General features: G+C 40.1%; 1 protein-coding gene and 1 long non-coding RNA gene across 13 annotated transcripts in view; one reads left to right on the top strand and one right to left on the bottom strand.

Moving 5' to 3' along the window:
- The window catches only part of eps8a (epidermal growth factor receptor pathway substrate 8a), a 42243-nt gene extending 17147 nt beyond the window's left edge, over nt 1-25096 (bottom strand). For 11 of the 12 annotated variants that reach the window (XM_051419855.1, XM_051419859.1, XM_051419861.1 and 8 more), the window contains exons 1-8: nt 24857-25096; nt 9138-9225; nt 4485-4546; nt 1410-1477; nt 1091-1252; nt 810-959; nt 547-629; nt 333-469 (exon numbers count right to left, since the gene is read on the bottom strand). In XM_051419855.1, the coding sequence (XP_051275815.1) occupies nt 333-469; nt 547-629; nt 810-959; nt 1091-1252; nt 1410-1477; nt 4485-4546; nt 9138-9202 (727 nt within the window). In that variant the 5' untranslated portion in view covers nt 9203-9225; nt 24857-25096. Of the gene's footprint in view, nt 1-332; nt 470-546; nt 630-809; nt 960-1090; nt 1253-1409; nt 1478-4484; nt 4547-9137; nt 9226-16622; nt 16740-24856 lie in introns of those variants that run through there. The other variant, XM_051419856.1, reaches the window with a different exon arrangement.
- On the top strand, nt 18197-19648 carry LOC127374722 (uncharacterized). The gene is made up of 3 exons (XR_007887237.1): nt 18197-18836; nt 18997-19042; nt 19113-19648. It is a non-coding gene; the product is annotated as an uncharacterized LOC127374722 (long non-coding RNA).
- Nucleotides 25097-26650: the final 1554 nt, after the last annotated feature.

The following is a 26650-nucleotide window of genomic DNA, read 5'->3' as shown; positions in this document are numbered from 1 at the left end:
AAAAAACTACAAAGTGTGCTAGGCCAAAAAGAACGTCAATCTCACAATAAAAACATTGACGCCGTTAAAATGGGTTTGGGTTAACGCTGTTAATAACGCATTTAACTGACAGCACTAGTATCTACAAAAACCCTCAAAGATGTTAAAACTTAAAATTATGTAAATAGTAATGTTGTTGTAACATTTAGCATGTTAGCATTCAAACCTTTAGCACACAGTAATGTTAAGTGTGTTTGTAGCAAAGACAGAAATCCAGTTTAAAGTGAACTTTAACAGTTTAAGTTAATAATTAATAACTAATAAGTAATTAAAACTAGTGTGACATCACTCACAGTCTGGCTGCTCATTGGTCCAGGCGGACCAGGCCGCCACTCGACTCTTCACGTCCACCTGATCGGACGCTGCCGGCGGCTCGGGGGCGGGAGCGGCGGGGGGAGGAGGGATGATCCCATCGCTCTTCAGGATCATCCTGCAGACAAATGGATCGGCCAATCAGCTTTCATCATGATAATATAACCTCTGAGCGGTTCAATGATTGGTTCTTACTTTAGTGTCTCTGGTCTCTTCTTCACTTTGCCTCCTTTGGCATCGATCATGGCACTTTCTATGTCTGCGTGGATCAGATTCGCCTGACGAAACATCAACACACAGATTAATTTCATACAAACAGGATCAAACAACAGTCGTTGATTTGGCCATTAATCACTTCCATATATATTGCCATTGTTAAATCAGTAGTGGTGTACCACAGGGTTCTATTCTAGGTCCACTACTGTTTACATAAATCTACAGAATATCGGTTTGGTTACCTTGATGTCGTCACACTGGAACAGGTGGAGGTCCGGTTTACTCTGACCCGAGTCTTTACACACCAGAGCCAAGATGGAGTCGTAGCTGCAGGCATTCATCACGGCCTGGCAGTGCTGGATCGTCCCGATGGGGAAGTTCTCCAACTCGTTCTGGAAACACAAGTTCAGGTCAAACAATGTTGCTCGCGGAGCTAGCAAATGTTAGCTATCTGAGTGGTGCTGGGGGAGTTAGCTAACGTTACGATATATATATATATTTCATATACACGTGGTTTCCTCACCTTCGTCTCCTGGTCGATGAGGCTCACAGTTTTCTCCTCCACCTGCAACAACATCTCCTGAGTCCAGACTTTTCCTTTAGCATCCAGCAGGCGAAGACGTCTGATGCCATCGTCCACGGTGATTATCCCGTCTTTACGGTCCAACACGAACGTGGTCAGGTGCTGAACGTCACACAGAATAACAGTTTAATCAGAACACAGCGGTCCTCTGATCTCAATGAAACAACTCAACCACATTGCTGATATCGTAACCTGTTAACTTTAGCCTTAATCTATTAGCATTATATAATAACCTGGGACCTGTTAGCTTTAGCCTCACCTCCACATGATACTGCGATGTGTCCGTCAGGCTGTTGATGCTGGTTTTGGTGAAGTGTTTTCTTTGTTCTGAAGGAAACAGCAGAGCAGTTAATGTACTGTAATATAATAATATAATATAAATTATATTATATAATAATATTATCTCAGGTCCCACCAGGAAGCTGTGTTATGTGTTACTGAATGTGGAGCCTCGCGGCTTCATTTCTTTAAAGAATATATAATTATAATCGTATTATTTAATCATTGTGTGAGTCCATGAACCTGAAGGTCAGTGCAGAAGCCTGAGAAGACAAATTCAGGGGAAATAAAGTCCCACTGCAGTAACTACCAGACTGAGTATATGACTGACTGTCACTGTCAGTGTTTGTCTAAGGAACGACTTCCTGAAAGGACTGAAAACAAAGTACATTAAAAACATTTCACAGATTCAGAAAAATACAGAAACACAAAAAGAAAAACTGAAAACTACTGAATGTATGAAAAGACGCAGTTTTTATACATATTATTATTATTATTATTATTATTATTATTATTAGTCAGAGGAAACATTTAACAGTGCTTCCAGAAAAACGCGATTATGCGTTTGCATAATTCAATGCATATTCAGCCAAAGTCTGCATATTTATGCGGGGGCCGCATTTTTTCGAATACTCCGCACTTTCGGCGCATAAATTGCCGATTTCCACGCAAAATATGCGGGATTTCATAATCCATGCATTTCCGTTGCAAAAAAGTCAAATATATCTTAGCAGAAAGTTGAAAAATGTTGCGTTTGCTTCACTCAAGAGCAGCCATTTTCCCCTGTTGCCATGGGAACTTTATGAAGTTACATAATTATGCGACGTGAACATCATCAAAAAGCTGCAAACCTGCGATGAAAACCTTACAGTTGTAAGTATATTAGTAGTATGTAAATTTACGTTACTGTAAGATATTGCACTTTGTGCATTGGAAGCACTTAGTTTAACAGAATATGTCTGTTTTGTATAGCTACCTCTGTAAAACAGGAAGCATTTTATTTTTTTATATTTTATTTATTCCTTTTTACAGAAGTTGTAGCACATTCCTTTTGTAAAGCTACAGAACTTATTAGACTCATCAATGTTTTGTAAGTTTGAGCCATGTGTTTATTAAGGTCTGAAATAAAACAGATGAGAACTTAAATATTCCCAGCACTTTCTGTGCTGTAGTATGTTTATCATAGGAAGTAATAAGAAATGACTCTTTACATTGAGGTAGTAGCCTAGTGAGAACAGGGTGTTGGGGGAATCACTTTTTTTTCTCTTTTTCATCAAACCGCAATTTTTGCAAATTCCCGCAATTTCTGGATGGACTGATTTAAGTGACCTACATGTTGACAGTGTAGCTTAGCTACGTTAGCAGAGCCTTGCCTATCAGATCAGTGTTCAGTTATAGTTGACTAATTAATGTCAACATAAGCTTCGAAGTGAACCACAACGCGAATGTTAGCAAAACACTAGCTAACTAACAATTGATGCCAGTTACCTAACTAACAGAGAAATTAGCAAGCTAAAAATTCATTTATTATATATACACAGAGCTAAAAGGGGATCAATAGCACTGCTGTTTGCAGACGATGTGGTTCTGTTCATCAGACCTTCAGAAATCTTTCAGATCCCCAAAATATTGATGACTTGAAAAGAAAGATGTTTTTAAAGTAACACACACACACACACACACACACACACATAATAATTCAACATATTGATAAATATATATATCTCAATATGTTTAATTATAGTTCCACACGTAGTCAAACCTTAAAGAAAAATCTTGGTTCTGGCTCTTATTTTTTGCTCTTTTCGAGAATATTTCTGAATATTTAATTAATGTAACCAAACCTCTGAAACCCAGAATGCTACGTTAGCATAGCATCAACCAAAACCCTCATCAACCAATCTCCATTCCGAAAACAAGCGTTTTAAAAGCTGTTTGCTCGTCGTCTTACAGACCGATAGAGTCTGAATTCAGACTTTTTATAAATCTCCATCATGATGTCGTTATATCTGCATCATTTTGATCCTTTATTGACAATAAATCAGTAAAATCTGATTATTTAAACCACCGCAGTGATAATACAGAAATGATCCTAGGGTCATATTAGAAACACTTTACTGCTACGAGAGTTTTGAGGACATTGTGAGGTTTATTACCTTCATTATCTCACAGTGGGAGGAGGTGCTGCCCCCTGTGTTTGCAGTAGGAATTACACCCTCCTCCTTTAATGGGACAACTACAGAAGCTAATTCAATGCTAATGTCACAAAATAAGAGCCAGCTCCTTTGAATCAAACACACAGTTCACTCAGCTCACTTCGACTTTTCTTTTTATGTTTGGCAGACGAACGAAGGAAATAGATTTCATCTGATCCTGTTTGTGTGGATAAAGGAGATACAGCAACAGCAACAACAACAACGACAACAGCAACACAACAACAACAAGTGCAGCCAGTGTGAGAGGGTGAATATTGCACTTCAATATATCTGATTTAATTCATATTATTTATGAAAACAGAATCAACAAATAAATGATGTAATATTATGTTATGTTTACCAGCTGCAACAGTAAATTAGTCAATCATTCAAATGAATTATTATTAATATAAGTATAATAAAAATACACATTATTCTGTACTTTACTTTGAATGCCGTCTCAGTGTTGTTGCACGATGAGAAGAGAACAAATAATAATAATAACAGTAATAATAATAATAATAATAATAATAATGATGAGGACAATAGAGAATATGTCAGAGAGAAGGAGTCTGAACTCAGCTGGTTGGTGGAGGATGAAGACTTATATGGAAGGTCGGGACGGTTTAAACGAACCGCTGTTTGAGCCAACATTGACTAATTTTACAGATTATCTTATTCTCTCTTCCCAACCTCAGAGAGCTTTATTTTGAAAGTGTAGGAAGATGACACTGTGCCGTGGAGCGGCATGTGTGTGTGTGTGTGTGTGTGTGTGTGTGTGTGCGTGTGTGTCTGCGTGTGTGTCTGGCGACACGCTTCAGTTAAACTGCAGTTAAATGAAAACCATCAAACAGACTCACCGTACAGAGCTTTGGCACTGGACTTGGCTTTATGGTTGGGAGGCTCCGGAGAGACATGGCCACTGAGAGACAGACAGGAGGGGAGAGAGAGAGAGAGAGAGAGAGAGAGAGAGAGAGAGAAAGAGACAGAGAGAGACAGAAAGAAAGAGAGAGACAGAAAGAAAGAGAGAGACAGACAACAGAGAGAGAGAGAGAGAGAGAGACAGAGACAGAGAGACAGAGAGACAGAGAGACAGACAGAGAGAGAGAGACAGACAGAGAGACAGAGAGACAGAGAGAGACAGACAGAGAGACAGAGGCAGAGAGAGAGAGACAAACAGACAGAGAGACAGAGACAGAGAGAGACAGAAAGAAAGAAAGAAAGAAAGAAAGAGAGACAGACAGACAGACAAACAGACAGTATGTTGTAGTAAAACTGATCTGATGTCTGTTATTATAAGCAAACAGCAGGTAACCGTAACAACAACACTGATGCTTTACAGTTATTACAGTCTGCCAGCAGGCGGCGCTGCAGCAGTGACACACAGAGAAGATCAATAACAGCTGATCTCTGATCAATAATCATTTACATTTAAATAACTTTGTGTGTTTGGAAATGTTTAACTTCTGCCCAAATTATTATATTATATTAAATCAATAAAATTGATCCTGATCAGAAGTGACTGAAATTTAAAAACAAATATAACACATTAGAAGCCATTTTAGTTTAAACTGTAATAGTAGAGCAGACTAATGGAAATTTAAATTTGTTTAAATTATTATTTGTTGTTATTATTAGATTTTAATATTGGCAGCCACAGACTTCCATAAATTTGCACTGTTTTTGTCTTATTTGGTGTCTTAATGTTTAATGTATTTGTGAAGCTTTTATTTTGAAACTATCATTGCTTCCTGGTTGTCAGTGGACTTTATAAATGTTATATTTATTATTTTTGGTTCAATCTGAATATCTGGGAACATGTGAGGACTCGATGTTTCCTGTCAGCAGCAGCTGGCGGTCGTCTGCTCGAGTGTCATTGAACTCAATCAGCTTCTGAAACTGGATATTTTCACACATTCACACTTTATTCTGAAGGATTAATAATTAAGGACAGCAGGACGACTCCTGATCGGCTCCGACTGTAAACACAGAGGAACTGATGTTTGTCCAACACTCAGTCATCAGTTTCACTCGTTCACATCCAAACACTGATCTCTCCGTCATGTGATGCTAAAAGACTGAAGCTAAAGCTAAAGCTAAAGACACTGAATGTTCTTATTTATCTTGGGAATTGTTGGGTCTCTGTAAATAATGTTATAATGTTATAATGTTATAATGTGCTATAACTCTACGGACAACCCCAGCTTGGCTTAGCTACAGTTAGCTAGCTGGATGCCCCCTGCCTCGCTCTGGGCTAGCAGAACGTAGCTTTATTATTAATGTACGTAGCTTTATTATCAATGTATGTAGCTTTATTATAAATGTCGTGTTTTATTATCATGTACGTAGTTTATTATTAATTGTTTTTATATGTCGTAGTTTATTATAATGTACGTAGCTTTATTATCATGTACGTAGTTTATTATCAATGTACTGTTTATTATAAATTGTACGTTTTATTATAAATTGTCGTAGTTTATTATAATGTACGTAGTTTATTATATACGTGTTTATTATAAATTGTTAGTTTATTATTAATGTACGTAGTTTATTATCAATGTACGTAGCTTTATTATCATGTACGTAGTTTATTATATGTATGTTTTATTATAATGTACGTAGTTTTATTATATGTACGTAGTTTATTATAAATTGACGTAGTTTATTATCAATGTACGAGCTTTATTATATGTACGTAGCTTTATTATTAATGTACGTAGTTTATTATAAATTTACGTAGTTTATTATCAATGTACGTAGTTTATTATCATGTAGTAGTTTATTATAAATCTTATTTTATTATCAATGTACGTAGCTTTATTATCAATGTACGTAGCTTTATTATAAATGTACGTAGTTTTATTATCAATGTACGTAGCTTTATTATAAATCTGTACGTAGTTTTATTATCAATGTACGTAGCTTTATTATAAATCTGTACGTAGCTTTATTATCAATCTGTACGTAGCTTTATTATCAATGTACGTAGCTTTATTATCAATGTACGTAGCTTTATTATCAATGTACGTAGTTTTATTATCAATGTACGTAGCTTTATTATCAATGTACGTAGCTTTATTATCAATGTACGTAGCTTTATTATCGTAGTTTTATTATCAATGCGTAGCTTTATTATAAATCTGTACGTAGCTTTATTATCAATTGTACGTAGCTTTATTATCAATGTACGTAGCTTTATTATCAATGTACGTAGCTTTATTATCAATGTACGTAGTTTTTTATTATAAATCTGTACGTAGCTTTATTATAAATCTGTACGTAGCTTTATTATCAATGTACGTAGCTTTATTACGCTTTATTATCAATTGTACGTAGCTTTATTATCAATGTACGTAGTTTTATTATAAATCTGTACGTAGCTTTATTATTAATCTGTACGTAGCTTTATTATCAATGTACGTAGCTTTATTATCAATGTACGTAGCTTTATTATCAATGTACGTAGCTTTATTATCAATGTACGTAGTTTTATTATCAATGTACGTAGTTTTATTATCAATGTACGTAGCTTTATTATCAATGTACGTAGCTTTATTATCAATGTACGTAGTTTTATTATGTACGTAGTTTTATTATCAATGTACGTAGCTTTATTATCAATGTACGTAGTTTTTTTTATTTTTATAAATCTGTACGTAGCTTTATTATAAATCTGTACGTAGCTTTATTATCAATGTACGTAGCTTTATTATCAATGTACGTAGCTTTATTATCAATGTACGTAGCTTTATTATAAATCTGTACGTAGCTTTATTATCAATGTACGTAGCTTTATTATCAATGTACGTAGCTTTATTATAAATCTGTACGTAGCTTTATTATCAATGTACGTAGCTTTATTATAAATCTGTACGTAGCTTTATTATCAATGTACGTAGCTTTATTATCAATGTACGTAGCTTTATTATAACTGTACGTAGCTTTATTATTAATGTACGTAGCTTTATTATCAATGTACGTAGCTTTATTATAAATTGTACTAGCTTTATTATTAATGTCGTAGTTTATTATTAATGTACGTAGCTTTATTATCAATGTACGTAGCTTTATTATAAATCTGTACGTAGCTTTTTATAATGTACTGTTTATTATCAATTACGTAGTTTTATTATCAATGTACGTAGCTTTATTATCAATGTACGTAGCTTTATTATAAATCTGTACGTAGCTTTATTATCAATGTACGTAGCTTTATTATCAATGTACGTAGCTTTATTATAAATCTGTACGTAGCTTTATTATCAATGTACGTAGCTTCATTATAAATCTGTACGTAGCTTTATTATCAATGTACGTAGCTTTATTATAAATCTGTACGTAGCTTTATGATAAAGCACATGTTAAGCGCTGTGTGGGTCATTGACTGGTTTCCTGATTGGGTCCTGGCTCAGGTCCAGGATCGGGTCCAGGATCGGGTCCCGCTCTGCTCTCCGGCTCAATGACCTCATTGTCTACAGCCTGAAGCCACATTAGCTTTGGGAAATTAGCACGGCCGATTAAATAAGTGGATCAATTAGCATCAGAGAGGACGGGGTTCAGGTTTCACTGGGTCAGTCTGTTCGGGTCCAGCACTCCCCACAGACCACGTGAGGGTTTCTGTCTCCTAAACTAAAACCTGCAGCTGCTAACAAACAACGGCTTCAGTTACAGTTCATTAACAATTCATTAAAGCAACAAACGGGGCTGCAACAATATTCATCTTCTGACACCTCAACAACAACAACAACAACAACAACAACTCACTACGGAGCCTGAAAAAGATCTTCAATTAACCCTTAATTATTAACCCAGAGTAAAACACATTTAGTCTAAATGAAGCCGTTTGAAATATTTTTTTATTAAATGCAGATAAAACTTTAAAAATGAACAGCAAGAAGTTAATGAACTTAATTTAAACATTATGTAAAATAATGAAGGAATCCATTAATGACGAGTTTAAGGTGTGAATAAGGGATTTTGGTTTAACAAGATTTTAATGTTTTGATATTTAACTGTTAACTTTACGAGCGCCGTTAACTTGTACCTTAATTCCTTAAAAAGAAAAATTGTGTTTTAATTAGAACATAATTATATGTTAAATTAAACATTAAAACATATTGATTGTAAGAGATTTTAACCTTTAATTAACAGACGTTTCATGTTTTAAGGGATTTTTGAAGGATAAAAAATATAAAAATAAATAATATAAAAATTAATGTGGTTAATATTTCAGTTAATGTGAACATTGATGTTCATGTTGTTTTAAAGGTTTTAAGTTTTTTTATTATACAACTAATAACTAACGACAGTAACATTTATGCAAACTGAAGAAACTATATTTAGCGTTAGCATGCTAATGTGAGTGTGTTGTACTGTTGGTGTTAGCGTCCGAGTTGTAATTCAGAGACTATAAATCAGCCAACTGGAGACAAACTGACCATCAGCTCCTGTATCTGCACATGCTCATACAGCTGACACAGCTAACATGGCTAACAGACAGGTGAGACACTGACTTGATCTGTGAGCTGTAGGAGCCGAAGATGCCGGAGGCGAGAGCTGGAGTTTCATATCCGTTCATCCTGCTTCACAGTGGACCGTCAGCTGGAGGTAGACACAGAGGACATCTTCATCATCACCACCTTCATTATCATCATCATCATCACATTTCATGTCACAATTATTATTATTATTATTATTGTTATTGTCATTGTTATTGTTATTATGTATGGAAGCTCATTCTGCCAATGTGATGGAATAAAAAGATCTTTTAAGTCAGAATAATGAGAAACTTTTCTCATAAAACTAATTATTAATCACATGGGCAGAATTTGTCTTCCATACACCTGTTGTTCTGTAATCAATAGAGGACTGTCCGCTCTCCAATCAGTTATTAATATTGATTATCAGTGTATTTCCGTCCTGTGCAGCAGCTTTAAGACTCTCGCTCTCATTAACAACCTTCCTCTGGAGGGAACACGGAGCCTCCCCGGGCTGATTTATGAGCTGCTGTATGTACAGTGCAGACACGTGTGATTACTTTTCCCAGGACTCCATGTTTTATTCAGCCGGGACCTCTCAGACTCCATTTTGGACTGTGTGTCCATGACAACGGCAGGCGGGAGGAGAATGAAAGCCTGTGAGGCCGCACTCAGGGAGGAACTGATAAAACCTCTCAGATACGGATTCACATTAAACATACAAAGGACGAGAAGAAGAAGAGTTTATATGACAGATACAGAAACATGTGACCAGAGTAGAACCGCTGTGATTGGAAGGCGCCTCAGAGCTCGCTGTGCGTTACATACGATAAATAAATGTTCTTTATCACTGTTTGTGCTGGGAGGAGACTTCCTGTTTCACTGAAGCATTCTGGGAGTCAGAGACACCGAGCAGGTTTCTGGACTTCAGTGTCTGACGGAGGGAACAGAGATCTATAAAACCACTTCCTCTGCCAGACGGATTTATTTAACAGATAGGAAATACAGACGTAAAGATTCAGTGTCTCTCTGTGAGGACGGATGGATCCATTCCTCCTCCGAGTTGATTAATCAATTAGTCGTCAACTATTCTGAGTTTTGAGTCATTTTAATTAAAATCTCTAATATTTTCTGGTTTCATTTGTCCTCTGACCTTAAACTTCATCTTCAACAACACCTCTGAGGTTTTGGGAATCAATCTGATCAATATTTTATGGATCAAACAGCTAATCTATTAATAGAGTAACTGATGGACAGATTGATTGATGATCAGTTGCAGGTTGTGAGGAACACTCAGGATATTTCTGCCCCTGTTGAGAAACTTCAGTGTTGGGCACATTTAGGACGCCATATTAAGCTGTCAGTTGCCGTGACAACAGCAAACAGCTGTGTTGTGTTTGTGTCGGGGGGCTGTGAGGCGTTTCCCCGGCAACAAGGGCCTCCAGCAACTGCAGGCGGCGAGCAGAGCGAGCAGCGAGCGCACAGATCTGAGAGCAGCCGCTGTGTTTAATATGTAACCTGATAATCGGGTCATGTGACGCACTGAGAGCAAACAGTGCAGAGGTCACATCCCAGCAGCAACAGCAGGAAGCAACATTTATACTGGCCCTGCCCTCCGTTACCACGGCAACAACAGTGCAGCGTTCATACCGTACGACCCTCGTGCAGCCAGGCCAGTAGGTGGCACTGTGACTGCAGCTCAACACCACAGAAGAAGAGCTTGTGTTAAAGATAAAGATTATCGACCAATAACAGGAAATATAATTATAAATGATCAGTTATATTATCGATGTCCGCCATTAGAAGTTATTGTATCGTATGTATTGTTTGTGTGTGTGTGCATATATATTAAATAATATAGTGGACAGAGTCTTAACCCTGCAGTGTCTCTAGCAGCCAGCAGGGGGCACTCCATTGGTTGCACAAAGAAGCAGATAGTATTGAGTCTTATGGAGAAGTTGATGTATGAGCTCAGTAAACAGTTTCCTGATGAGTTTCTGGTCTCAGTCTCTAGTTTCAGTCTTCTTCCATACAGCATGATGTTCATTTAGTAACTGATGGTCCCATTTAGAGTAAAACAGACCATAAAGCAGGGTATGCTTTAGGGCGGGGCTACCTTGTGATTGACAGCTCATTCTCAGTGAGTCCGTCCAGCTCAACCAAACTCAGATCAAACTGTCGAACAGTGCTGATCAGATATGGATCCAGATTCTGTTGTTGACTCTTTCTCTCCTCAAATCTGTTCACAAACACATTTTACTGTTTATCTGGAATACCAGATCCTGTGTGAGCAGGAGAGCAGCCAATGAGAGCAACTCAACTCGCTGTACGTGACCTCGGCTGGCTGCTGAACACCAACATGGAGACGGCCATAAAGCCCAACTGGAGGTTCAGAGCTCCACAGACCGATGGGGGACCAGCTGGTTCCTGTACAGCGGCGAGCACAGACAGGAAGAGAAGATGGTGACGGAGATTATTTAAAGATATAAAAAGGGGCTTTCACATTTTGATTTACAGCTGAGCCCTGCTCGCTATATGGGCGGGGCCTCGATACCTTGGCGCCGACCCCAACTCTGGTTGAGGCATTTACACGTGGATGGTTTGAACACAGGAACATGAAGCTTTATTTCCTGGTTAATTCAGGTTCTTGGATCATAGATTAGATTATGAAACCGACTGAAGCTGTTAAACTGTAACTGATGTTCAAACATTAATGAGTCACTTTAGAGGAAGTGCTGAGTCACTTTAACAACCACATAAAACTGGAATCTCTCTGTTTACACGACTTAATGCAGTATTATTATATATATTATCTATATATGGAAACAGATCAAATTAAAGTTTTCAGGTTTGTCTGATGTAGAACAGTTCATTGAAAGAAAAAATTAAACTTCCTGTAGTTTCTGATCAGACTATATTCAATCTTTAAGGGACTATATTTCTACTAAAATGGTAGAAAATGACTCAAAATAAGCAACAAAACCAACCAAACTAACAGATTAAAAATCTCCACCAACAACTGGAGGATCTCATCATGGAGACAAATTCACTCAATAAAAAACAAACTAGAGCTGAAATTATTGATCATCAGCCTACAGAACTGTGTGTCTGACAGGGTGGTCAGCAACACTGGGGCCCCACAGGGGACTGTCCTCTCTCCCTTCCTCTTCACCTTCTTCACCTCAGACTTCAACTATTGCACCGAGTCCTGCCACCTTCAGAAGTTTTCTGATGACTCAGCAATAGTTGGCTGCATAGATAAGGGTGATGACAATGAATACAGGACTGTGGTGGGCAACTTTGTCACTTGGAGCGAACTGAACCATCTGCAGCTCAACATGACAAAGACAAAGGAGCTCGTAGTGGATCTGAGGAGGGCGAAAACACCAGTGACCCCTGTTTCCATCCAGGGGGTCCCTGTGGACACTGTAGAGGAGTACAAGTACCTTGGGGGTGTACTTTAATAATAAGTTGGACTGGACCAGAAACACCGAGGTGGTCTACAAGAAGGGCCAAAGCCGACTCTTTTTCCTAAGGAGGCTGAGGTCCTTTAACATCTGCCGGACGATGCTGAGGATGTTTTATGAGTCTGTTGTGGCCAGTACGATCTTCTTCACTGTCACATGCTGGGGCAGTGGGCTGAGGGTCGCTGATAACAACAGACTAAACAAACTGATCAGGAGGGCCGGTGATGTCGTAGGGGAGGAGCTGGACACCCTGACGACCGTGGCAGAGAGGAGGATGCTGTCCAGGCTTCAGTCCATCTTGAACAATGTCTCTCACCCTCTCTACGACACACTGGCCCAGCAGAGGAGCACCTTCAGCAGAAGACTCCTCTCACCCAGACGCACCACAGAGCGCCACAGGAAATCATTCCTGCCTGTGGTCATCAATCTCTACAACGCCTCCCTCAGAGAGTCAGACACCCCCCCTCTGTAATTCTGACCTCAAACACGGACAACCACTGTTGCGCTTTTTGCACATTTCAAACTGTACATTTTACATTTTACCTTGTGTATACAGATATATATTTATATTTATGTAATATTATATATGTTGTTTGTATATCTGGAGTTGTAATGAAAGTAATTTCCCTCCTGGGATTATTCAATTTCTGATTGTGATTCTGATTCATTTGTTTGTAAGTGCCGAACTGATGTGAGCGAACACAGAATGAGTAACTGAACGGCTCTTGTGATTGGCCGACAGACTGAGAGTCTCACAGAGGAATAAAGAGGATTACAGACAGATTTACAAACAGAAACTTAATCCGACCATCTTCCTCTTCAGGACACGTCAACTACTACTGCCTCTACAGATGAGCTGATTCAATCAATAATCTATGATCAATAATCAGTGTGTAAACTCTATAGCTATGTTCTATATGGAGCTGATTCAATCAATAATTAACAGAAATATTAACTCTTAAATATTTATTCACATTAAAAATGTAAAAACCTGCTCGGAGCAACTGCTAACTGCTAACCACTAACTGCTGCTAGCATCAGCTAGCTAAATACAGCTAGCATGATGTTGAATATGCTAACTGTTTGTAAGTATTATAACATCAAAAGTTATAAACTAATATAACATCGGTCAGTTCAATTCAATTTTATTTGCATAGCGCCAATTCATAACAGAAGTTATCTCAGGACACTTTTCAAATAGAGCAGGTCTAGACCGAACTCTTTAACATTAATTACAGAGACCCAACAGTACCACCATGAGCAAGACCTTGGAGACAAGGGCAAGGAAACACTGCCTGTTAAAAGGCAGAAACCTAGGACAGATCCTCCGGCTCTAGGTGGGTGGGAGAGACAGAGAGAGAGAGAGAGAGAGAGACAGAGAGAGAGAGAGAGAGAGAGAGAGAGAGAGAGAGAGAGAGAGAGAGAGACAGAGAGAGAGAGAGAGAGACAGAGAGACAGACAGACAGACAGACAGACTGACGCACAGACAACAGTAGCAACAACTACACTAATAGTAGTGACTGATGATGATGAAAATGACAACAGCAACAATGATGACAGTACTTACTGCTAAGCTACGCTAGCTAAGCTACCCTGTCTGAAGCCACATGTTTACCATCCACTGTCACTATCAGAGAAATAAGCTGAGCTAACGTTAGCATTAGCTCGGCTCTGTCTGTTGACATGACATCATAACCTGGGACCTGTTAGCTTTAGCCTCAGTCTTTAGCAGTGGAACTACTTTATTCAGTGTTTTTATTGGTGTGTTATTAACATTAATGAATATAAACTGATGTCAGTCAGCTGCTGCAGACCTTCATTAGATTTAATGACATTTATTTAACATGTGAGCTCAGTCATAATGAGAGCAGCATTGATTAATCGTCCTCTGATTCTCCAACAGGATCGAGGCCACAGAGCTCTGCAGGGAGCTGATACAGTATGTAGGTTAGAGTGAGACAGTGAGAGCCAACAGAGGTGGTATGAGGACTGTAAGAGTGACTGTAAGAGTGAGACAGTACAGAGAGTACTGTACAGACAGTGATGAGTGACTGTACAGTACAGAGAGTAACTGTACAGAGAGTGACTGTACAGAGAGTGACTGTAAGTTACTGTACAGAGAGTGACTGTAAGTGATGACTGTACAGAGAGTGACTGTACAGAGAGTGACTGTAAGTTACTATACAGAGAGTGACTGACAGTGACGAGTTACTGTACAGAGAGCAGTAGAGAGTGACTAGGTGACTGTACAGGGACTGTACAGTACAGAGAGTGACTAGTACTGTACAGAGAGGCTGTAAGTGACTGTACAGGGTGACTGTACAGAGAGTGACTGTAAGTTACTGTACAGAGAGTTACTGTACAGAGAGTGACTGTACAGAGAGTGACTGTACAGAGAGTGACTGTGTACTGTACGGAGTTACTGTACACAGAGTGACTGTACACAGTACAGAGAGTGCTTTAAGTCATGTACAGAGAGTGACTGTACAGGGGACTATACAGAAATGTTTAAACAGGATAGAATTATGTTCGTAATAAATTAATCTATTGTGTTTATGTTCATTAAATGATGTCTAAACACACGTTTCACTCTTCAGCTCTCAGATATATTTGGTTTCCAGTTAGAGAAGTTTAAAACCTCAAGGAGGGAAAATCAAAGGTGACTTCTTCCAGTCGGAATAAAATCTCTAGTAGTTTGGTGACGTATGGATTAACATTCGGTGAAACTCAGGAAACTACAGTTATTAATCAAATTCACTGGAAGGTTGCAGCCATTATTCAAAATAACAGAATTCACAGTAGCACCAAAAAACCACAGCAGTGTAGCAGGAACAGTGAGCTGGTATACAGAGCTAACAGAGCTAACAGAACACGTAGCTAACAGCACATGTAAATCAAACGTGGGCTAGCAGTTCCCCCCTGCTTCCAGTCTTTGTGCTAAGCTAGGCTAACCTCATCCATTAGTGCACAGAGGAACCACAGCTCCATTACAGCTGCTGAGTTTGATTTGTTCAGATTACAGTGTGATCACCTCTGGCAGTTTAATCCTCTGTAATCCTCTCATCAACCAGCACATGTTCACAATCTAAAACCAGTTTCATCCTCACTTCTTTCAGTCTGACGGAGAGTGAACGCTAACGAAAGCTAATGATAATAATCCAGAATAATCCTCACTGTGTCTGTATTTCTCCACATGGACATGATGTGTACAGGAAGTGGTTTAATGAACAGCCTCTGAAGGACGCAGCTGTAGATAGAGTCAGTGACACAGATTCACTATAAACAGCAGCTACAGTAAAACTGATTAAACTGTCAAACTAAAAATAACTCGTCCTGAACTCTGATCCACATCTCCAGCTCAATGTTTCACCCTGTCACAGCATCAGACAGCAGGAAGTAGAAACTAATGTAGCTCCTCCCACTCAGCTGATTGACAGCAGGAACAGCAAGCTGGTAGTCAGAGCTAACAATGCTAACAGAGCTAACAGAGCTAACCAGCAATGATCAGTCACTAGAAGCACATTCACACAGTTTGTAGGTAAGCTAACAGCTGTGTTGTAGCAAACTCTTCTTGACTAATGGTCGACTATAAGGGGCATAAATAAATAAATAAATAAATAAAACAACCGAATTGATCCAGATGTGTTTTTATTGATCAGTATCTAACTCAACCCTGCATTGTTTTTCCTGCAGCAGTTTCACAATAAAAGCTTTAATATGCAGCAGCAGCAGCAGAAGAAGTGAACTGAATCAACGCCTGCTGGAAAGATCTATAACGGGACCAGATCCCTTTGGGGGGTCCTGACCCACTTTCTCAACTGAGACCTGTTAACCTGCAGACCTGCACAGGTTCTGATGGGATTTATTTTTCTACCTGCTTCACTTCCTGAAACAAACGTTGTTCCTGTTTTCTCTCTCGTACATCAGCAGGAACATAAATCAATGAATGCTTGAATCTGATATTGTGTTTTATTAATGTTTCAGGTTGTCGTCAATAAAGTGAAATAAAGTGATATTGAGAGTGCAGAGATAATGAGGTTCACAGAGAGCCTACCTGTATGAAAGGTCCACAGGTGAGTCTCTGCCGTAACAACCCTCCACCGTCTCTTAGGTAAAGTGTTTCATGTGTGACGGATTACGGAGGATCCAGGACTCTGCAGGACCTGGATTTGCTGCAGCAGCTTGTTGTTGACGAGTTTAAGCCTCTAATTAATGAGTCATTATGGACAGGGGGCGGGGCTTGTAGAGCAGCTGACAGGTATAGAGAAAACAGCCACGAGGTAAAGCTCCTCCACGTTTGTCGTTCCACGACAATGACAATATTTCACTGTGGAAATATAATAATATTATAACACATTGTTCTTTTTACTGCCGACACGCCCAGCTCGCCCTCAGCAGGCGATAAAGCTTTTTATCTTAAAGTTTTATGATGTTTTCCTCTGACGGAGCAGCAGCTGTTTGTCTTCTATGAACCAGGTTAAAAATAGATCTAACAAAGAAATGTTAGTTAATATTTGTTCATATCAGCAGCTTCTCACTGATTCACTATTCTCAACTTTTCTTCTTTTATTAAAGCTTCTGTATGTAAACTGTCATTAAACTGTAGCTAACAGCGCCACCAGTGGTCGCTCACTGAACTACAGTCAGCATCCTGAACGCTGTAAAATAACTGACAATCATATTTAGAATAACATTACTGTCTGTAATGTTCCTTTATTTTATTTGGACCATTAGCTCCATGCTATTAACTAGCTCACTGTTTACAAATCACCCATCAGCCAACGCCACGAAGCAACCAACGCCAGACCTTCACCGCAACGCCAGACCCACAATGCAACGCCAGACCCACACTGCAACGCCAGACCCACACCGCAACGCCAGACCCACACCGCAACGCCAGACCCACACTGCAACGCCAGACCCACACCGCAACGCCAGACCCACACTGCACAGCCAAGATACAGCCAGACAGACAACCTCAGCTTAGCTTTGCTACAGTTAGCTAGCTGGATGTCCCTGCTTCGCATCACTCTTGAATAGTAGTAAGCTAACGTTAGCTTTGTACCACTACATCATTTATTTTTGGCTAAAATCAACTCCGTTTGTCAGAATACATCAGTTAGCTTCATAGATCTCATTAGCTGGGGAAGCTAACACTAGCCAACTAACATATCTATCTAACCACTCAGATAGTATTTTGCTAGCGATAACATTAGTAACCAAGCTACAGTTACCCAGCTAACAGCCCAATCAGACAATATGTTCCACTAGCTTTGCAGTAATGTTAGCTTTGACTTTGGACTCTGTGTGGTGGACTCTGTGTGGTGGACTCTGTGTGGTGGACTCTGTGTGGTGGACTCTGTGTGGTGGACTCTGTGTGGTGGACTCTGTGTGGTGGACTCTGTGTGTGGACTCTGTGTGGTGGACTCTGTGTGGTGGACTCTGTGTTGTGGTGGGTGTTGGTCGTTTGTAGACGTTAGCAGACTCCATTTATAAACTAATGTTAGCTAGTGTTGCCCACTGTTGGCACTGTAGGGAAGCGGAGAGAGAAGGCACTCGGGAGCATGAAGGTCACAACCTTTGACCCTCATCTGATTCATACATGTTTTGGCTTAGAGGTGTATTGTCTGTGCACACAGTGTAATTACAGGAGATAAAACAGTTAAAGTGATGATGTCATACTTATCACCTGATGGATGTCAATAATTGTCATTGATTATGGCCATGAATACCTGATCAATCACCTCCTGACACCTCTGACTCAGCGTGAATAGTAAATCAATAAGTGAACACAGTGACTTGAGAACTTCCAACTGTTGTTAATCTGATGAGAATTCCTCCACAGAGCCTGAAATAATCCAGATTTAATGAAACTCACTGATCCTCCGGCAGAAACACACACACAGCTTCAGCTGGAGGTATTGATCAGTAATCATTACTGTTTCTGATCGTCACTCTGCTGTCCGACTCTGCCCTTCACTGACCTACTGATCTTTGTCCTGATCAATAACGAAGATCTTTAGTAATTAAACTGTTTCAGTAAGTCCAGATGTTGATTCACAGAAATAACAATTATTGAAGAGTTATTAATGAGCCTTATTACATCATAAATCTGATAATGATTATTTATCAGTGATTATTAACCAATAAAACTGATCAGGACACAGCTCATCAGTCATGTGACTTATTCAGAGTGTTTCTGTACTGTATGTGGTACTGTAGGTGTGCTGTATGTGGTACCGTAGGTTGTACTGTAGGTGTACTGTAGGTTGTACCGTGGTTGTACCGTAGGTGTACTGTAGGTGTACTGTAGGTGTACTGTAGGTTGTACTGTATGTGTACTGTAGGGTTGTACTGTAGGTTGTACTGTAGGTGGACGGTGTACCGTAGGTGTACTGTAGGTGGTGGTACTGTATGTGGTACTGTAGGTGTACTGTAGGTTGTACTGTATGTGTACTGTAGGTTGTACTGTAGGTGATACTGTAGGTCGACTGTAGGTGTACTGTAGGTGGTACTGTATGTGGTACTGTAGGTTGTACTGTAGGTTGTACTGTAGGTGATACTGTAGGTGATACTGTAGGTGTACTGTAGGTGTACTGTATGTTGTACTGTAGGTGGTACTGTAGGTGTACTGTATGTTGTACTGTAGGTGATACTGTATGCTGTACTGTATGTTGTACTGTATGTTGTACTGTAGGTGTACTGTATGTTGTACTGTAGGTGGTACTGTAGGTGGTAGTGTAGGTTGTACTGTAGGTGTACTGTATGTTGTACTGTATGTTGTACTGTATGTTGTACTGTAGGTGTACTGTATGTTGTACTGTAGGTGGTACTGTAGGTTGTAGTGTAGGTTGTACTGTAGGTGTACTGTATGCTGTACTGTATGTTGTACTGTATGTTGTACTGTAGGTGTACTGTATGTTGTACTGTAGGTGGTACTGTAGGTTGTACTGTAGGTAGTACTGTAGGTGTACTGTATGTTGTACTGTAGGTGATACTGTATGTTGTAGTGTAGGTTGTACTGTAGGTAGTACTGTAGGTGTACTGTATGTTGTACTGTATGTTGTACTGTATGTTGTACTGTAGGTGTATGTGTGTACTGTATGTTGTACTGTATGTTGTACTGTAGGTGTACTGTATGTTGTACTGTAGGTTACTTAGGTTGTAGTGTAGGTTGTACTGTAGGTGTACTGTATGCTTACTTATGTTGTACTGTATGTTGTACTGTATGTTGTACTGTGGTGATACTTAGTGATACTGTAGGTGATACTGTGGTGATACTGTAGGTGTACTGTAGGTGATACTGTAGGTGTCTGTGGTTGTACTGTAGTTGTACTGTGTTGTACTGTAGTTACTGTGGTGATACTGTAGGTTGTACTGTGGTATACTGTGGTGATACTTAGGTTGTACTGTAGGTGTACTGTGGTGTACTGTAGGTGTGTGGTGTACTGTAGGTGATACTGTATGTTGTACTGTATGTTGTACTGTATGTTGTACTGTAGGTGATACTGTAGGTGATACTGTAGCTGTACTGTATGTTGTACTGTAGGTGATACTGTATGTTGTACTGTATGTTGTACTGTAGGTGATACTGTAGGTGTACTGTAGGTGATACTGTAGGTTGTACTGTAGGTGTACTGTAGGTGATACTGTAGGTGATACTGTAGGTTGTACTGTAGGTGTACTGTAGGTGATACTGTAGGTCGACTGTAGGTGTACTGAAGGGTTTCAGGTAAATTACAGAGAAACAGGAAGTATTTTGTTCCTGTTGAGCTGCAAGATGAAAGGATGAATAATCGGTTCAGAGGTCGGGGAACTCCTTTCTGACTCATTTTCCAGCTGCTGCTGTTTAAATATTAATACATCAATAATAATATGACAGCCACTCTGCAGTATGATACTATCATTGATCATACATTAAACATTGTGTTACTGTCTGTAATCTATAATCTATATTATTGCTGTATTGAACGTTTATTACAGTTGAATTGATCCTCAGTACGACTGTTTGCTCTCTGCTCCTCTTCAGAAGATATGAACTATTGTTATTGAATGTGAACAGAAATCAGACTTCCTGTAAAAATATGAGACTTATGGATCCTTTAATAACTGTATAACCTTTAATACTGTGTGTGTGTGTTACTGTGTGTGTGTGTTACTGTGTGTGTGTGTGTGTGTGTTGTGTGTGTGTGTGTGTGTGTGTTACTGTGTGTGTGTGTTACTGTGTGTGTGTGTGTGTGTTACGTGTGTGTGTGTGTGTGTTACTGTGTGTGTGTGTGTGTGTGTTACTGTGTGTGTTACTGTGTGTGTGTGTGTGTGTGTTATTGTGTGTGTGTGTGTGTGTGTGTGTGTTATTGTGTGTGTGTGTGTGTTACTGTGTGTGTGCGTGTGTGTGTGTGTGTGTGTGTTACTGTGCGTGTGTGTGTGTGTGTGTGTGTGTGTGTGTGTGTGTGTGTGTGTGTGTGTGTGTGTGTGTGTGTGTGTGTTACTGTGTGTGTTACTGTGTGTGTGTGTGTTACTGTGTGTGTGTTACTGTGTGTGTGTATGTGTTACTGTGTGTGTTACTGTGTGTGTGTGTTACTGTGTGTGTGTTACTGTGTGTGTGTGTGTGTTACTGTGTGTGTGTGTGTGTGTTACTGTGTGTGTGTGTGTGTGTGTGTGTGTGTGTGTGTGTTTGTGTTACTGTGTGTTACTGTGTGTATGTGTTACTGTGTGTGTGTGTGTGTGTTACTGTGTGTGTGTGTGTGTGTTACTGTGTGTGTTACTGTGTGTGTGTGTTTGTGTTACTGTGTGTGTTACTGTGTGTGTGTGTTGTTTTTGTCTCTAATCCCTCTGAGATAGTTTCGGTCTGAGGACAAACTGAGGAAGAGGAGTTTTTGTTGTTGTTGTTGTTGTTGTTGTTTACTTTAGTGTGTGTGTTTCCTCACTGAGAAGCAGGAAGTGAGTTTGAAGTTGGGAATGTATGAACGTATAGAGACTGACAGCCAATCAGAGCTGGTGTTACTCTGCTCCTGTTTCTATTGATCGAACTTTATTGATCGTTCACAGTAAAGCTCTGATCAGAGATCAATGACGTTATTGATACAGAGGAACAGTCGGTCATTAAAGACGCTGCCGTGAAACTCAATCCCATAATCCTACACTGCTCCTCCGACACCCGGCAGGTGCTGTTACATCACTGCGTCGCCATGGTAACCAACACACACACACACACACACACACACACACACACACAGTGAACTACATATCAATAAATAATGACAATCACTAAATGATCAATAGTCTAAATTAAAACAGAGCGACAATGTTTAATATCTACAAACACCAAACGGACAGTTTTGGAACTGATTCTTCTTCTTCGTCACATTTGTCCGGCCGCAGTATTTCCTGAAACTCGTGTGTCAGCAGCGCCGTGATGTCACTGGGTGGACCGGCTCCACGGCACCGTGAAACCCTCCTGAACCGCCACAACCAAACCTTCTGTGGATTGTTACTGGGTAAAGCTGATCAATAGCTTTATTGATAACTTATTGAGTTTAAAGGGGAATTTGGCAACAATTTCAAATTAATGAACCCGTTTAGAAATCATTGGATGGTTAAATGGTCTGTTCCGGTGTTAATGGTGAGATATATATAAATGTATATATAATATATATTTTATTAAAATATATATATATAATAAATATTATTATATATATATATATTTATTATATATAATAAATATTATTATATATAATAATATATATATATATATAATAAATATATATAATAATATATATATTATTATATATATATTATTATATATAATAATATATATATAATAAATATATATAATATTATATATAATAATATATATATTATTATATATAATATATATATATTATATATATAATAATATATATATAATAAATATATATAATATTATATATAATTATATATATATTATTATATATAATTATATATATATAATAAATATATATAATATACGTCCCAGAGCTGTAGGCGGAGAAAACACGCAGCGACCAAAGTGAAAACCAGTGAAGAAATAGCTAGAGTTGCCAAGTTCCTCTTTAACATATCGATCAATGAGCTCAGAGGGGGCGTGGCCTATAAAGCCATCAACCGTTGATTGACACTGATCCATAACGACTGCCCCCCCCCCGCCGGCTCTCAGTTTCCTCTTTTACTGAACACAAACTGTTTTTCTCTCCAGATATTTTTAGTAAACTTCCTCCATCGCTGGGAAACGACCTCCGTCTCTCAGGAGGACGGGGGGGCGGTTCCCACGGAGACAGCAACAGATCCAGGACCAGCTGTGGGGGGGGGGCGGTTCCCACGGAGACAGCAACAGATCCAGGACCAGCTGTGGACTTTAATCCTTCGCTATCTGCGCGACAAAGCCGCAGGAATCAGCTGCGATTACACAACCTCGGCTCAAAGGTCCTTACAGTCTGTAGGTGACCTCTGACCTCCAGAATGTAGGTGACCTCTGACCTCCAGAAAACACCTGACAGGTAAACTGATCACAGACCGTCCCAGAATGCACCTGGAGGCTTTCACACACAGCTGCTAACATTAGCTGCTAACGCTAGCTGCTAAGATCCAGACGTCCGATCTAAACAGTCAATGTGTGACAGCTTCTGATTATTGATTATTGATTATTGATTTCAGGAAGCACTGATTACAAACTGCCCAATAAATCTTTATTGAATGTCACTCAGGAAGTCTTTCTGGATGAATCAGGGATCAATAACTAATCAATAACTGTATCAGCTGCTGAGTCTGAGGTCATCATCCCTCTGCCTGTCTGTCCCTCTGTCTGTCTGTCTCTCTCTCTCTCTCTCTGTCTGTCCCTCTCTGTCTGTCTGTCTGTCTACCTGCCTGTCTCTCTCTCTGTGTGTGTCTCTCTCTCTCTCTCCATCTGTCTCTCTGTCTGTCTGTCTGTCTGTCTGTCTCTCTCTGTCTGTCTTTCTCTCTCTCTCTGTATGTCTCCGTCGTGTGTGTGTGTTCTGCCTGTCTGTCTGTCTACCTGTCTATCTCTCTATCTGTCTCTCTGTCTGTCTCTCTCTCTCTCTCTTCTCTCCATCTGTCTCTCTGTTTGTCTGTCTCTCTCTCTCTCTCTCTGTCCCTCTCTCTCCATCTGTCTCTCTGTCTGTCTGTCTGTCTGCTCTGTTTGTCTGTCTCTCTCTCTCTGTCTCTCTCTCTCTCTCTGTCTGTCTGCCTGTCTCTCTCTCTCGGTCTGTCCCTCTGTCTGTCTCTCTCTCCGTCTGTCTGTCTGTCTCTCTCTCCCTCTGTCTGTCTGTCTCTCCCTCCCTCTCTCTGTCTCTCTCTCTCTCTCCATCTGTCTCTCTGCCTGTCTGTCTCTCTCTGTCTCTCTCTCTCTGTCTGCCTGTCTCACACTCAGGATTCATTAAAGACAATAAACATCCAATCAGTGTTTTTCCCGCTAAAAGCAGGTGAGCAGCTGAAGTCAAAGATAACCGGATCCGTTTGTTTTACCCTCCCGGTAACCCCGCTGGGACAATGCGGGCGGTGATATCGGCTCGGTTCGGTTCGGCTCGGTTCGGTCTCTCAGGTAAATACAGGTGTTTGTCTTCCTGTGACAAACCTTCACCTTCAGTTGTCTCACAAACACACACTGTGCCAAACTCCATTTAGGATTCTGCCTATTTAAGGAGACTCAGCGGGTCCAACAGTATAAACTGTCTGTCTGACATTAACGGGCTGCCAGCAGCTGTTTGTGGTTCTGTTGGTGATTTCAGGATTAATTTGATCCATTATTAGTTCATTAATTTTACATTAATGACTCGGTAAAGCTGGGTTTGGGTTCCCACTCCTCTCTGTCACTACCACTGAGTTCTCCGAGAACACGCTAGAAATAACAGGAGAAGTGGTAATAAAAGTTGAATTTAAATGACTGCGTTATATTTCCGGGTGGTGGACCGGAGCCGAACCGAAGCTGCGGTTCTGACTCTCTGTTGAATTGCGGGATTTCGGTTATATTTGCGCATCAATATCTGCGGGATTATTTATTGTAGTTTTTCCAATGAGGTCTGGTGCGGGTGTTCGCTTACAGGAGCGCAGGGCCAGCTTTCCTTCCGACCAGCAGATCAAGTTGCTCCGGTTGCTTTTACATTTTCAGTGGGCTGATCGAGCCGATCACATCAAAGATGATTATTGATCCCTGATTGGCGGATGATTAATGAGAGAATGGTTAACGGACAGAACCGTCGGTGTCCGGTCGGTGTCCGGTCGGTGTCCGGGTGAACAGCGTTACAAGCAGCTTACCTGCAGGTGTGCTTCATCCAATAATCCGGTTAACGGGAGAAAAACATGGCACAAAGACCCGCCGCTGTCTCCGGTCTCCGGTCCCCGGTGCTGCTCCCCGGCTGCTCTCAGCACTCTGTGTCCGACCAGCGCAGCTCCTGCTCGGCTGCACGAGTTGAGAGTGTCGGGGATGTGACTCGTGTTAAAGTGTTTGACTGATGCGTAAAAGCAGCAACCTGCCCGGAGACACTGCGACACTGCGCCCTCAGCGAGGACTGACAGGCTGCAGGCGGCCACAGGACACGCCCCTTCCACTCTCCCACATACAGACTAATGTGGACCAGAGACATCGACCTGGACCCTAATGTGGACCAGAGACTTTAATCGACCTGGACCCTAATGTGGACCAGAGACTTTAATGTGGACCAGAGACTTTAATATGGACCCTAATGTGGACCAGAGACATCGACATGGACCCTAATGTGGACCAGAGACTTTAATGTGGACCAGAGACATCGACATGGACCCTAATGTGGACCAGAGACATCAACATGGACCCTAATGTGGACCAGAGACTTTAATGTGGACCAGAGACTTCGACATGGACCCTAATGTGGACCAGAGACTTTATGGACCAGAGACATCAACATGGACCCTATGGCAACGTGGACCAGAGACTTTAATGTGGACCAGAGACTTCGACATGGACCCCAAAAAGACAAAGAATTTAAATGAGACATATCGACATGGACCCTAACGTGGACCAGAGACTTTAATGTGGACCAGAGATATCGACATGGACCCTAACGTGGACCAGAGACTTTAATGTGGACCAGAGACTTTAATGTGGACCAGAGACTTTAATGTGGACCTGAGATATCGACCTGGACTCAGAGACTTTAATGTGAAAGCTGGAATCCTGTAAACTGAAGATTTCCTTTATGAAAGATGTAATTTTGGATTAATAATTTTTGGAGTAATTAATTTTTGACATTTTCTGGAGCAAACAATCGATTATTGGAGAAAATGATCAACAGATCAATAATGATCAATAATCAGAGCCGTCTGCATTTGTTTCTGTTGTTTTTGTCATTATTGAAATAAAAACAGCTGGAACACAACTCTGTGTGTGTGTGTGTGTGTGTGTGTGTGTGTGTGTGTGTGTGTGTGTGTGTGTGTGTGTGTGTGTGTGTGTGTGTGTGTAAATACATCAGTTAATTGAAACATAATCAATAATAATCTGATTGATTACTGATAATCAGTTTAATGAGAACAGTTGGAACAGGAACCTGAGCTCCTTCCAGTTCACACTGAGGGAATAAAATCCACTGAAATAGGTTAGGACGCCCCCTGCTGCTCACACTGGTCACTGCAGGCAAATACTCAGATACTGAACCAAAGTACTCGAGTATTTCCATCTTATACTTACAGATATATTAACTATATATTCAATATACATATTTACAGAATATATACAGTATAGTTATATAATTATAAGTTAAACGTCAGCGTACCAAAGTCCATTTAACATTCTGTGGATTTAAGGTGAACCAGTAGTGAACTAGTTCAGCCCCTCCTGGAGGATCCTGAGGCGTTCCCGGACCAGATAAGATATAAAATCCCTCGAGTGAGTTCAGGGTCTAACCCCGGGACTCCTCCCAGCTGGACCTGCTCAGAAACCTCCACAGGAAGGGAACTAGGAGGATCCGGATCAGATATCTGAACCACTTCTGCTTCTCAGTGTTTCATTGTGATGTTAAGGCTTTAAAATGTTTAAAATAATAAATAAAAACTCTTCAGTGTTTATTCCATGTC

This window comes from Dicentrarchus labrax, unplaced genomic scaffold, assembly GCF_905237075.1.
Source record: "Dicentrarchus labrax unplaced genomic scaffold, dlabrax2021, whole genome shotgun sequence".
Lineage (NCBI taxonomy): Eukaryota > Metazoa > Chordata > Actinopteri > Moronidae > Dicentrarchus > Dicentrarchus labrax.
This window is presented reverse-complemented; position numbering and strand designations above follow the sequence as displayed.